General features: G+C 56.3%; 1 protein-coding gene across 4 annotated transcripts in view; it reads right to left on the minus strand.

Moving 5' to 3' along the window:
* LOC108000798 (protein dachsous) overlaps positions 1-12,989 on the minus strand; it is a 178,323-nt gene that overhangs the window by 9,306 nt on the left and 156,028 nt on the right. For all 4 annotated transcript variants that reach the window (XM_062074553.1, XM_062074554.1, XM_062074556.1 and 1 more), the window contains 10 exons: positions 10,915-11,078; positions 10,437-10,841; positions 8,446-8,854; positions 6,310-6,588; positions 6,003-6,226; positions 5,173-5,839; positions 4,750-5,100; positions 3,542-3,868; positions 2,979-3,465; positions 45-999 (listed from right to left, as the gene is read on the minus strand). In XM_062074553.1, coding sequence (XP_061930537.1) covers positions 45-999; positions 2,979-3,465; positions 3,542-3,868; positions 4,750-5,100; positions 5,173-5,839; positions 6,003-6,226; positions 6,310-6,588; positions 8,446-8,854; positions 10,437-10,841; positions 10,915-11,078 — 4,268 coding nt within the window. The remainder of the gene's footprint in view (positions 1-44; positions 1,000-2,978; positions 3,466-3,541; positions 3,869-4,749; positions 5,101-5,172; positions 5,840-6,002; positions 6,227-6,309; positions 6,589-8,445; positions 8,855-10,436; positions 10,842-10,914; positions 11,079-12,989) is intronic.

The raw sequence follows: 12,989 nt of genomic DNA on the forward strand, positions 1-12,989 counted from the left end.
CGATAAATTCCCTCCCTCTCTTCCTCCCTTTCTTTCTCCTTTACCTTGACGACGAAATCCCCTTTCACGTTCCCCTCCAGGACGGTGGCCGAGTACTGGGTCTGAGTGAAAATGGGCGGGTTGTCGTTCACGTCCGACACCTTCACCACCAACTTGACGTACGCTTCCAAAGGGTCGGGGCCGCTGGTCCTCGCGGCGACCGTCAGCACGTGCTTCGAACTCTCCCTGGGCTTCTCCTTCGGTCGCTGCCCGCCACCTTCCAACGACCTCGCCCACGAGTTCGTCCTGCCGTCGTCCTCCGCCCCCTCCTCCGCGGGCCTCACCCTCGTGTCGGTCCACGCTTCCGCGTCCAACCTCGAGGGGTCGTTGACGCGTATCGAGCCGGTGTCCTCGTCGATCGCGAACGTTCCCGACTCGTTCCCCGAGCCGAGGGAGTAGGAGACGCGTTGCCGTCTGCCGTCCGATCGCACGGCCGTCACTCGGATCACCTCGGTGCCGGCCGCGCAATTCTCCCCCACCACCACCTCGTACGTCTCGTTCTGAAACTTCAACACCGGCGCCAAATCCGCCAGGTCGCCCACCCGCAGCTCGATCAACCCCCGGGCGCTCCTCGGCGGGCTCCCCTTGTCCCTGGCCACCACCTCCAAGTGATACGTCTTGCCGTTGTCCTGGGAGAGGGACAGCGCCGCGGTCACCGCCCCGGTGCTCGGGTGTATCCTGAACTTCGGCTTCTCCTGCTCGTGCAGGAACGAGTACACGATCTCGCCGTTCAATCCCTCGTCGATGTCGGTCGCCACCACGCGCACGATGTTCTTCTCCGGCTGAGTGCCGATCGACACCCGCGCACGGAAGGGATACTCCTCGAACACGGGCGCGTTGTCGTTCACGTCGCTCACCCGTATCTCCACGGGGATCGTGCTGCTCCTCGCGTCGTACTTGCCGCTGTCCGTCGCCACCACCACGAACTTGTACGAGCTCTGCCGTTCGCGGTCCAAGGGGCTGCGAACCGACCAATTCTCTTACCCAAAGGGGTTTCCAAAAGGGATACTTCTCTTGTTCCAAGAGGGGAAGGGAAGGAAAAGGAATCGCGCAGTACATAGTATCCGAGAAGGAACATCTTCGTCAAACTGTCCAAAGGGCTGCGAACCGACCAATTCTCTTAAGGTGAAAGGGTTTCGCTTCAAAGGGATTTTTTCTTTTGTGGAAGGAAAGGGAAGGGAAGGGAATCGCGCAGAATATAGTATATAGTATCCGAGAAGGAATATCTTCCTCAAACTGTCCAAAGGGCTGCGAACCGACCAATTCTCTTACCCAAAGGGGTTTCCAAAAGGGATACTTCTCTTTTCAGAGGGAAGGGAAGGAAAAGGAATCGCGCAGTACATAGTATCCGAGAAGGAACATCTTCGTCAAACTGTCCAAAGGGCTGCGAACCGACCAATTCTCTTGCCCAAAGGTTTCCAAAAGGGATATTTCTCTTGTTCCAAGAGGGAAGGAAAGGGAAGGGAAGGGAATCGCGCAGAATATAGTATATAGTATCCGAGAAGGAATATCTTCCTCAAACTATTCGCGGTCCAAAGGGCTACGAATTCTCTTAAGGTGAAAACGTTTCGCTCCAAAGGGATTTTTTCTTTTGTGGAAGGGAGGGAAAGGGAAGGAAATCGCGCAGAAACCGCGGAGATAAAAAAGACATCCACCAGATATAACTTTCCTGCACCGATATATATATTCCAGAAACGAGAACATTTGTCGAACTGCCGTTTCGACCGGTAATTACTTGTTTCGGATGTAATTCGTCGTTTATCGATTGGAAAAGCGAGTGAATTCGCGACCTACGAAAGATGTCTCTGCCTGCATCGTACGCGCGCGTTATAACGTTCAACGAGCGCGGAATAATAATGGAGGAAAATAATCGCTGCGGTTATTTGCGATCGTAACGAGTGGCAGATCGTATTCCTTTCTTTTCTTTATATCTGCTATTCGCGGTCGGGGTCGAGCGCGATGCTCGGGGACGATATCGGTCGGAATCGAGGTGTCGGCGATCGCTACGATTCGAGTAATCGGGACGTTATCGATACCGAATCGTCGCGGCCGCTTATCCCGGCCCCGATCTCTTCCGGGTGGTCCTGGGAACGAACGAGGGGAGAGAAGGAACGCGGCTGCGAGGCTAACAACGCCGATAGCAACGACAACGCGACGCAACGACGACTACCGACCCGGAGGGAGGGAAGAGATCGCGAAAGAGTCGGGCCAGGGGGATCTGCTTTTGCATATCGGCCTTTTTGCCGGCTGAAATAATGCATTGAAACGCCAGATGGTGTCCCGCTGAAATGACACACGGCTGTCACACGCATATATACGTGTATATCCCCTATAGATTTCTCCCTTCGCGTCTCCATCTTTCTTTTCGCTCGACGAAGGAAAGACACGAAGGAGAGGAGAGGAGATGGCTCGAAATGGTCCATTTAATTAAACTCGACCTCGATCGGACGGAAGCCGCGCAAGGGTATAAAGGTTTGACGACGATGGTACGCGGTGTATCGCGCGTACGATCGCGAGGGACGGGATAGGAGAGAAGGACGGGAGAAGGAAGAACGCGTTGATCCGTGGCGACGGGTTATGCATACGGAATCGGCTAATCGGCCGCGGTGCATCGTTCGCTCGCCCGGCGCATCGACTCGACTTTATAATTTTACAACGTTCCTAGACCCTGCACCACCCTCCTTTCACCGACCATTCTCTCCTCCTCTCCTCCTTCCCTCCCATTCCGCTCCTACCTGCACTCCGCTACTATCGCTTCTCGTTTTACGACGCCGTAGCGTCCCGTGCCCGTCGCTACATCTCACCGGCGATCCTAATCGGACCACGCGTAATAAAGGTCGCGCGATAATTAACGAATGAGATTAGTCTGCGAGAGAGAGAGAGGCGAGATGTGGGAGATAGGGAGACGAGGAGGGGAAGGAGAAAGAGAAGAAACTTACCCAGCCGTCGTAACGACGCCCGTTAAATTGTCAACCCTGAACAACCAGCTCGTCTCTTCGGCGATGGCGTACGTGATCTTGCCGTTCACCCCTTGATCCGGATCGGTCGCTCTCACGGTCATCACGCTCGAATCCGGGGCCACGTCCTCGGACACGGTAGCCACGTACTTGGCCGGATGGTTGCTCGTCGGATAATTGGAGGAGGATCCGTAGGAGAATCCGAAAGCTGGATACTCGGCGGTGCTCGGGACCGACGACCCCCCGCGAGGCCGAGACTCGGCGTATTGGTTCTGGACGAACGTCGGGGCGTTGTCGTTCACGTCCAGCACGATCACCGTCAAGTTGCACCGCGCCTCCAGGCTCGGCCGGCCTTTGTCCTTGGCCGAGATCGTCAACGCGTACTTCGACACCGACTCCCTATCCAGATTCGACATGGAGAGCGCGCCGCTCGTTGGATCCAACGCGAACTTGGCGCCGACGTTCCCACCTGCAAACGCATGATCCAATAATTACGCTCGGAATTCCCGCTCGGGGAGGGGAATATTCCCGAGGATGCCGCTTACCCACGATGCTGTAGTAAATTTCCCCGTTCTTTCCCTCGTCGAGATCGGCGGCCGCGATCGTGTGAATCACGGCGGTCCCTTGGTTCTCGGGCACGGCGAGGGTGTAACACGAGCCGGGCCGAAATTCGGGGCTGTTGTCGTTCTCGTCTATGACCAGAACCTCGAGAGTGGCGATGTCCAACAGCTTGCTGGATCTGGCCAGGATCGGGACCGAGTACCGGGAGACTTCCTCGCGGTTCAGGGGACCTCGAAGCGTGACCAGACCGCTCGGCAAAACGGTGAATTTATCCGAGGCCGCGTTGCTCGGGATACCGAAGCTCACGTTACCTGAATCAACGAGATTCGATCAACGAGATTCGATTCGACGCGCGTCTCTCTCTCTCTCTCTCTTTCTCAGAGACGCCCGTTCGACGCCCGTTTCTCCTTATTCACGACGTTCCACCCGGGAGGAGACGCGGTCGAGGCGCGGTCGGAGGACCGCGCGCACGCACACGCTCCAACCTCGGCCGGGTGATTTGCCTATGCGTATACCGCGGCAACCTGGCGGCCACGATGATATACGCGGCCATTGTTTCGCCCCGTCGTCCCTTTTCGTGCGCCCTTCCCGCCTCGGCCTTCGGCGGACCCCTTCGCCGGAACGCGCTAATGCGCGCTCCTCCTCGATAATACACGGCCACCACCGATACTTTCCACCTCCTTCTCGAGATGAGCCGAGCAGGTTTAACCGGCCCAACTCACCGCGCTCGAGGTATTTTCGTGGCACTTTCCCGTTAGCGATTCCATTCCTCTTTCCCGAAACCAAACTCGAAAACCCGTGGAGCGGAACCAGCCTCCCGTAGGGGGCTGGAGAGGGGGATGATAGGATACGGGGATAGGAGAACGTAATTTCACGTTCCGTTGGTAGCGCGAGCGCTAAATTGACAGCCCCTTCTGTTCTGTTCTCCACTTTGTGCGGCGTCCAAACAATAAGGCGAGCGGAACGCCTAAAAAGGGTACAGGCCCCATTTTTGGTCCTCGTCGCGCGTGTGCGTATGCGTGCGAGCGATAAGTCGCGACCGAGCCCTGCTTTTGTTCCCCCTGTTATCCTCCTCTCCTTTCTTCCTTTCGCCCGTGTATTACGCGTATACGGAGCGGATAAATTTATCGGGTGGGACGCCGATCGGGTGTAAATGGAAGAATCGGGGCGTATTTAGCGGGGGACTGCTCACCTTGATCGGCGATGATGGGGCCGGCGACGTTGAGAACCGGCGCTCCGACCTGCAGGTCCTCCGAAATCCTGGCCACGGGGTTGGCGAGCAGGAGGCGGGGGGGTCCGTTGGTCTGGCCGGAAGCCAAGGAGAGGATCAGCCTGAGGGTGGACTTGCGCGGCGGGGAGCCGTGGTCGTTGGCCGTGATCTCGAGCTCCGTCGACCTCGCCATGGGCCTCTCCAAGCTCACTATGCCGGACTCGTAGCCGACCGAGAACCTCGCCTCCTCGTTCGCCGACGTGATCACGTAGGACACGCGCCCGTTGTCGCCCGCGTCCTTGTCCACGGCGACCACTCTCACCAACGTCGCCCCTGCAATTTTTGCGACGAGGGTGACGGAACGGAATCGAAGGCGGCGTCGCAGCGTCGATCGCGCGCTCTCACCTGGCAACAGGTCCGGCGTCACCGCAATTTTGGTCGACTCCGGCGCCACGAAAATCGGGTCGTTGTCGTTCTGGTCGAGCACGACGATCCTCGCCGTGACGGTGGAGGCTAACCGCTCGCCGGGAGGGGCGCGATCCGACGCCTTCAGGATCAGCGTGTACTCCGCCCTCTCCTCCCTGTCCAAGGGCTTGGCCAGCGTGAGCGCGCCGGTCAGCGAGTCGACCGCGAAGCTGTCCCTCGGGGGAAACTCGGCCACCAGGCCGTAGCGCAGGTCCCCGTTCAGACCGCTGTCCAGGTCGATGGCCGTCAAATTGTAGATCGTGGAGCCGATCGCCGCCCTCTCCGACACGCGCACCGTTATCGGATCCTGCGGCCATCGGGGCGGGTTGTCGTTCGCGTCCTCGATCGCGATCTTCACCGAGACGGCGATGCTCTGAGGGTTGCCGATCGAGGTCGTGTCCAACGCGCGGATCTCCAGGTGGTACTCGCTCACGTTCTCGCGGTCGAGGGAGTGGGCCACCACCAGCTGGCCGGAGCTTCGATCCACGTCGAACGCTGGAAATTCGCTGATGGGCGTGAGAGAGTCCAGGGTGAAGGCCACGCGCCCAGCGGGACCCGCCCCCGACACCGAGCCCACCGCTTGTCCTATACTCGCGTCCTCCCGCACCTAGATCGCGTCCCTTCTTCCTTTAATAATCCGCCGGGAAACCTCCCGTCTCGATTCCTCCATTCCCGTCCTAGCTCTCTCTCGGGAGAGAGAGAGCGACGACGAGATCGACGAATCGACGAAGCAAGTTTTATCTCGCGCGAGATCGTGGCGGGATACTCACGTTAAAGGTAAGGCTGCTACTGGTGAAGGTCGGCCGGTTATCCGCGAGCGCTAAAACCTCCACTCTCAGCGCGCGTATGCTGTGGCGGGGTGGTCGGCCCGCGTCCGTCGCCTTCACGGACACCCGGTACACGTTGCGCTCCTCGTGGTCAAGGACCGCCTTCGTCCTGATCATCCCCGTGATCGGGTCGATGGTGAAAACGTTGTACCCGTCCGAGTCCCGATCTAACATAAACGCGTCCACTGGGTGTATTTCGCTCGATCCCTTTCGCGGATCGTGGACCAAGGAGAGAGAGAGAGAGAGATACCTTTGAGAATCGTGTAGGTGACGGACGCGTTCTCGCCGAGGTCGGTGTCCAAAGCCCTCACCCTCGCCACTTCCGTGCCCGGTGGCTGCTCCTCCCTCACGCTGACCACGTCCCCTTGAGGATCCACGATTTCGGGCGAGTTGTCGTTCACGTCGAGGACCGTGATCTTGAGGGGCACCCTGGCCGCCCTCGACGGAGTTCCTTGATCCCTGGCCTCGAGCACGAGCTCGTGCACCCCCTTCGTTTCCCGGTCCAGCGGTTCTTTCGTGATGATCTCGCCTGAAAATCAACAATCGAAACCACCTTATTCCGACCGATCCTCCCACTTCGTAACGCCACCTTCCTACTTGAACGTAAACGCGCGTCTAAACGCACGTGGAAATGTGCGAAGTGTCGCGAAGGAACAGTTTTTATCAATTTTTGCTGGACAGGAACGGTTAATTGGATAATCGTAATCGCGCGCACGAGAGACGCCTCGACGTCGTTCTCCTCTCGCGTATTATAATCGTGCCACGGATGTAACTACGTATCTCGCGGTCCGCGAAAGAAAGGGAAGGAAAAGAAAGAAAGAAAGAAAGAAAAAAAGAAAGAAAGGAGGAGCGCAATAAGGAGGGAAGGTAGTTGAAGCTGTCTTCTCTCGACCGGCCGCCGCATTAATAGGTAATTAAACAAGCGCCTAGTCGAGCGGCCGGAACTATTCCAACGTGGAAGGGGGTCGGGATAATAATTCGTGTACGCAGAGGGCCGGGGGAGAGGGAGGGAAAGAGGACGGCCGCGTGCCTCTACGAATTCTCCGCGTAGCTAGTCCGTAGGGACGCGAGACGAGGAGCGGCGCGCTCGTCGTTCGGAAGACAAACGATCGACGAGGAACATGCAAACGCGCCGGCATCGAGGGATACCATCGCGGAACAATAAGAAGTATATCGTAGGACGCGTGCTAATGCGTTTCTCGTGTTAACCGTGGGACCGTGCCACGACCAACTTCAGGGGACCCAAGCCTCTCCTCTCCTTTCCGTTCTTCAGCCGCCGTTTCTTCTAATATTTGGAAATCCGTGCTCGGTCCGGTGCCGTTGTCGATCGGGAAAACGATCCATCTTTCTAAATTCACCTACGCGAACCGTCTCGTGCGTGTGTGCGTAGAGGGGGGAGAGAGAGAGAGAGAGAAGTAGCGGTACGACGGGACAACTGATACTTCCGGCAACGAGAGGGGGATCGTATTTTTATTTGCGAGCCGTGGCAGTTTCGCGCTGGGATGGCTCGAGAAGCTCGATCCTCCGCAAACAGGCAGCCCAGACTTCTTCTTCTTCTTCTTCTTCTTCTTCTTCTTCTTCTCCTTCTTCTTTCTCCTCCTCCTCCTCCTCCTCCTCTCTTCTTCTCCTTCTTCTCTACGGTACGATACGACGAGAGGAAGAGCCGGCCGGCCTGGTCTCGAACCAGCGTGTACACAAATACTCTCGTGTCGCATGCCAATCAAACCACGTATGCGCGTAGCATACGAGAGGCAGCGTGCGTGCTCGTTTCGCGGTGTGCGCTGAACCCGGGCCCTTTCCGCTGATTCGTTACACGCCGCCAAGGTGAAAGCACCACTCTTACGGGATTATACTTTGATATCCACGAAGCGAGGGGAGATGTTACAAAAACGAAATAATCGCGCCACTGTTCGTATCTCCGATATTCCGTTGTATGGTCCTCCAATTAAAGGTATTCGTATCAAAAATAAATTTACGCTTCTCCGCTTCTTTTTCTTCCTTCGACCGCTATAAATCTTCAACGGACGCGCGCGCCAAACTCTGGAGGACGTCTCTCGCGTCCCGTGGAACCCCAAACTCTCCCTTTTTCTCCGCTTCTAAAAAGGATCGGAACCGATGTTCCACGTACGCGGCCGAGCTGAGAAGCAAAGGGAGAGGGATTGTTTAGAAAATCGATCGATCCCTCCTCTTCGCTGGCAAGCAAAGCCTTCAAGCGTTCAATATTGGCCGTCCAGGTGGATCTCGCGCAAAAGAGGAGGAGAGGATTCGCAAATATTTTTTTTTCCCCTCGCGTGGGACGATCTATTTGGAGTTGGAGTTGTTGGCCGAGGTTTCGTAAACACTCGAGTATAAATATATATATAGGGGAAGGGGGTGGTGGTCTTACCTGTGTCGGGGTCGACGGTGAAGCTGCTGTTGGCCTGGACCACCGCGTACCTGAGCAGCGCGTTCTTGCCGAGATCGGGATCGGAGGCGCTCACGGACCCGACCAGCGTACCCGAGGGCAAGTTCTCCAGCAGCTCGAATCCGTAAAACTCCTTCTCGAAGCGGGGATCGTTGTCATTGTCGTCGAGCACCGTGACCAGCACGGAAGTGCTCGCTGTCGCGGCGGGGGAACCGTTGTCGGTCGCGAGAACCGTGAGCGCGTGTCTATCCGAGCTCTCTCGATCGAGCGCTTGCGCCAGATAAATCCACCCGGTGTTGGGGCTGATTCGAAATGCCGTCGATCCTTGGAGCCGGTAGCTCAGCCTCGCGTTGTTACCCGTGTCCAGGTCGACCGCGGTCACTTGGAGTATCTGCGAAACAACAAAGGGGAAAAATGTTGCGCGTTCCAAGACGTTTTGTATTACAAATACTTTACTTCGACAATCTTTCCCGCCCGAGTCCGTGAAAAAAACGGTTCCGTTCGACGAAAGATGGACGAAAAAGTAAGCGGGAGAGAGAGAGAGAGAGAGAGGCGGCGAGGAGACACAAGAGACCAGTCTATCCGGTCGTTCCGTATTAATTAAACGCATCGAAACACCGCGAACCCTAAATGCGTTCGAACCGGTCGATGTTTTCCAGCGCGGGAGGATCGTGAATTACGGAGGTCGAGGAGAAGGAGGAGGAGAAAGAAGAAGAAGAAGAAGAAGACGAAGACGAAGAGGGTATATATAAGTTGGTATCCCGTGCACGAAGCTGGCGCACGGGCAATGATGGATGGCGAAGCAAGGGAGAGAAGGCGACGCGAGGTTGAAGGGAGAAGGACGAAACGGTGCGCCGCCACCGAAGGAGGGAGGAGGAGAGAGATCGGCCACCATTAGAAGAAGAACCTGACGTGGGAGCAGGCAGTAATGTGTCTAACTGTACGTTATTAGTTCGCGGCGGGTGAAGGGTTACGCTCACTGTGGCCGGGTTTCCTTCCCTCCTCCTCCTCCCTCTCTCTCTCTCTCTCCCGGTCGCGGCTAAGATATTGTCTGGATACCACCGACAGCTCACAGATCTGTTTCGCCGATAGGTACCACCGATATATACGTATGTACGCCGGGAGAAAGATGGAACGAGAGATCGAAGGAGGAAGGAGGGGGGGAGAGAGGGAGAGAGGCGATTCTTCGGTCGTCCGCTCTCCGTCGTGCTATCGTACCCTCGTGTATCCGTTGTATTAAAAATGTGACGTCATTTAACGGGCCTATCTCGCGGCAACCATCTCTCGCCCATTCGTCATCGGGATCCTCGTATTCGTGGATTACGTCCACCGGTGGCTACCACCGCGAGGAATCGGTGTTCGTCGCTCGTTCCACGACTAGAGATATCGCCTCCTCGAATGACGAACGTGTTCTCCCCCAAGCAATAGCCAATCGCTCTTTCCCTACGCTTTTTCGTTTCGTTTCGAGGATCGACGGAACACACGTCGATCACCTCGAGAACGAGCACGATCGAGATTTGGAATTTTCAGTTCCGACACAGTTTCAAATCGATTAGCCACTCCGCGTCGCTAATCTTTCCACCGGACGAGACGAACCGAAGAACGAGTCAACGTCTTCTTCTTCTTCTTCTTCTTCTTCCTCCTCCTCCTCCTCCTCCGTGCCGGTTTACTCTCACGCCGCGCGGCGTCTACTAATCGAAACGAAAATGGGAGGAGAAGTGGAGGGGGTTGGTTGGTTCCGTCCCGCCGGATGAAATTACGCCACGGCGAAGACGAATTCGAGGACGAGTTAAAAGGAGAGGAGAGGGAAGAAGGAAAAGAGAGAGGTCGTTAAATCCTCCTCGGCCGATCCAGAATTTCTCCCCCACCCTTCCATTCTTTCTCCGCATTTCCATGTCCGAGTGGCGGATCCTACCGCGCGTCTCGACCGACAAATGGCCGCGTGACGGGCGTGTAATGAAGATTTTTCTCACTTGGGAATCGAGCTTGGCGCCTTCGGGAACCTCCACGTGATACTCGTTCCTCTCGAACACTGGGGGGTTGTCATTCACGTCCTGCACCTCGACGCTCAGGCTCAGGTTGGCGGAGAGGCCGCCACCGTCCAACGCCCTTATCAGAAGACCGTGCCGCTGCTGCGTCTCGTAATCCAACCTCCTCGACAGATAGAGCTCTCCGGAGCGGGCGTCTATTCCGAACAGGTCGTTGCTGTTCTGGCCGAGCGCGTAGCGGATCGGGTGGGACGGGACGACGTCGGGGTCGGTCGCGTGCGCCACGTAGAGGGGCGCGTGAAGGGGGTGCGACTCCGCCACGGAGATGCGGACGCTGCTCGTCGGGAACGCCGGCCCGTTGTCGTTCACGTCCTCCACGTTCAGCTCCACCTGTGCGCCACCCACCCAAAAACCATACCAATGAATATATTCCACCTCGTTTCCCGAGGTTCTCGCTCAGTACCTGACAGTAGCCCGTGGAAATTCCATTCCGTGCCTCCACGCTCAGAACGTACTTGTCCCGCGTTTCTCGGTCCAACGGGACACGAATTCGAATCATACCCGTGACGGGATCCATACTTAGATCCGGTTCCTCCTTCGCCAAGTAAAATCTGGTCGGCCGTTCACCTGCGAACACAGTTATTATCCTTGTTAAACGTCGCTACAAAGTGGCTTTTTCTTATACTTTTCTTTTCGAGGGAGCGTCGGAAGCTCTCGAATCTGGGAGGGGAAAGGGCGATGCGATGGCCTCGTATTAATCTTTTTTCCTCGACCTCGGCGAACCGAGAGTGCTCCTCCGTCTCTTTTAAAAAGAACGGAAGAGAGAGAGAGAGAGAGAAGGGGAGGGGGCAAGCGCAAAAATGACGAAAAGGTATTCGGGTACACGTACGAGCAAGCTGCTCGTTAATTATAATTCGGGCTTTTTCTCACGTATGCGTTTCGTCCCTTTCTCGGGATGCGAAAATCTCAGGTGGATCGGGCAACGTCCGACCTTCGATACGATCGAATTCGCGACTTTGCATTTGAACGCGTTTCGCGGCGTGAATCGAGCGGACGCGTGAAATCGATTAACGGGGAAATCGTTAGCTCTCTCGAACGAGAAAGAGAGAGGGAGAGAGAGAGCAGGGCACGTTTCCCGCGTAACGAGTGCCCTTTCCTGTCCGCCCACATTCCACGTGCCAACAGCTGTAGGGATGTTCCGCGGGATCCCACGTGGCATTGTTCTCGCGTTCGACTTCTAGGATCGTCTTGGCCCGTCCTATCCGAACAACCGTTACAGCCTTTGTCTCGCCAATATCTTTCGTGACATTTCAGTCGAGGTCGTCCCCGCCGCGATGCTCGACGGATACCCGATTTTTTCGTACGACCGAACCTGTCCGAGTCGTCCGATCGAAGAAACACGAGTTTCCAAGTTTTTCCCCTCTTCTTTTTTCCTCTTCCTCCTCCTTCTTCTTCTTCTTCTTCTCTCCTCGGCCAGACGCTCGTCGATAATTGCTCGGATCGATCGATCGCACTTCGATCCAAAACGGGAGTCCGGTTGCATCCTCCTGGACTAGGTTTCGTCCAAACGTCTGCGGTCTACCGCGTCGCGACCGTCTCTCCCATGGAACCGATCGAGTTTTTCCGTTCCCCCTATCCCGCGGACGCGAAGGAAAAACCTGGTAGACGGGGATAAGGAATAAGCACCGCCTCCGTCGGTTTACGTGGAAGGTAGCCTCTTCCATTTCCACGATATCCGGTAAGATCGGGAGTAATAGCCCCCGCCATCCAATCGAGTCGAGGCGAGGCGAGACGACATCGGCCTTAAAGACGGTACTCGGTCGCGTACGTGGACCGCATAACTTATGGATCCCTGTTTATACAGCCATTCCACATTTCGCTCCCTTTCTAATAATCCCCCCTGTTACATCCTCCCGATATAAGTCCGCGATCGAAAAAGTTTCTCGACGATCGAAAAGGAAAAAAGGAGAGAAGAAGAAGAAGGAGAACAAAGTCGATTCGCGCGAGAGTCGTTCGAGGTGGCGTGACGCGACGAGGCCACGGATCGATATCGATCCGGAGAAGAAGAAGCGCGCGAGCGAAACTCGTGCTTACCGCCACTCGATAGCCGTGTTATTAAAATTGCTGCGAAACTCGTCCCCGCCACATGTAAATGCCGCTCGCGTACGTGCACGGCTGCGTTCCGAGAGTATCGAAGGGGGGCGCGCGCGCGAATGTAAGCGAGTTTGTACGAAATTGCGCGTCGTAAAGTGTAATTGTAAAGTAGCAGCGTATCGGTGAAAGCGCGCACACGAACGCAAGGTGGAAAGGACGGGGATGCAGGTACGGGACACGGACGCAGCGCGGCTACCTCTACTACACCCATTCGGCATTCCCGTGTTATTAAACGTCCGCGTGATCTTTTTCCATCCGAGTCTCGCCGCGAGAGGAGGATCCACCCCGTACCACTATCTCCGTATATAATTACGATACGGGCGAATCGGCCGCGTGTCCGAAAGGGAACCGACCACCACCACCTCCGTTTAATAATCGCCGTTC

Source organism: Apis cerana, linkage group LG4, assembly GCF_029169275.1.
Source record: "Apis cerana isolate GH-2021 linkage group LG4, AcerK_1.0, whole genome shotgun sequence".
In the NCBI taxonomy this organism is placed as follows: domain Eukaryota; kingdom Metazoa; phylum Arthropoda; class Insecta; order Hymenoptera; family Apidae; genus Apis; species Apis cerana.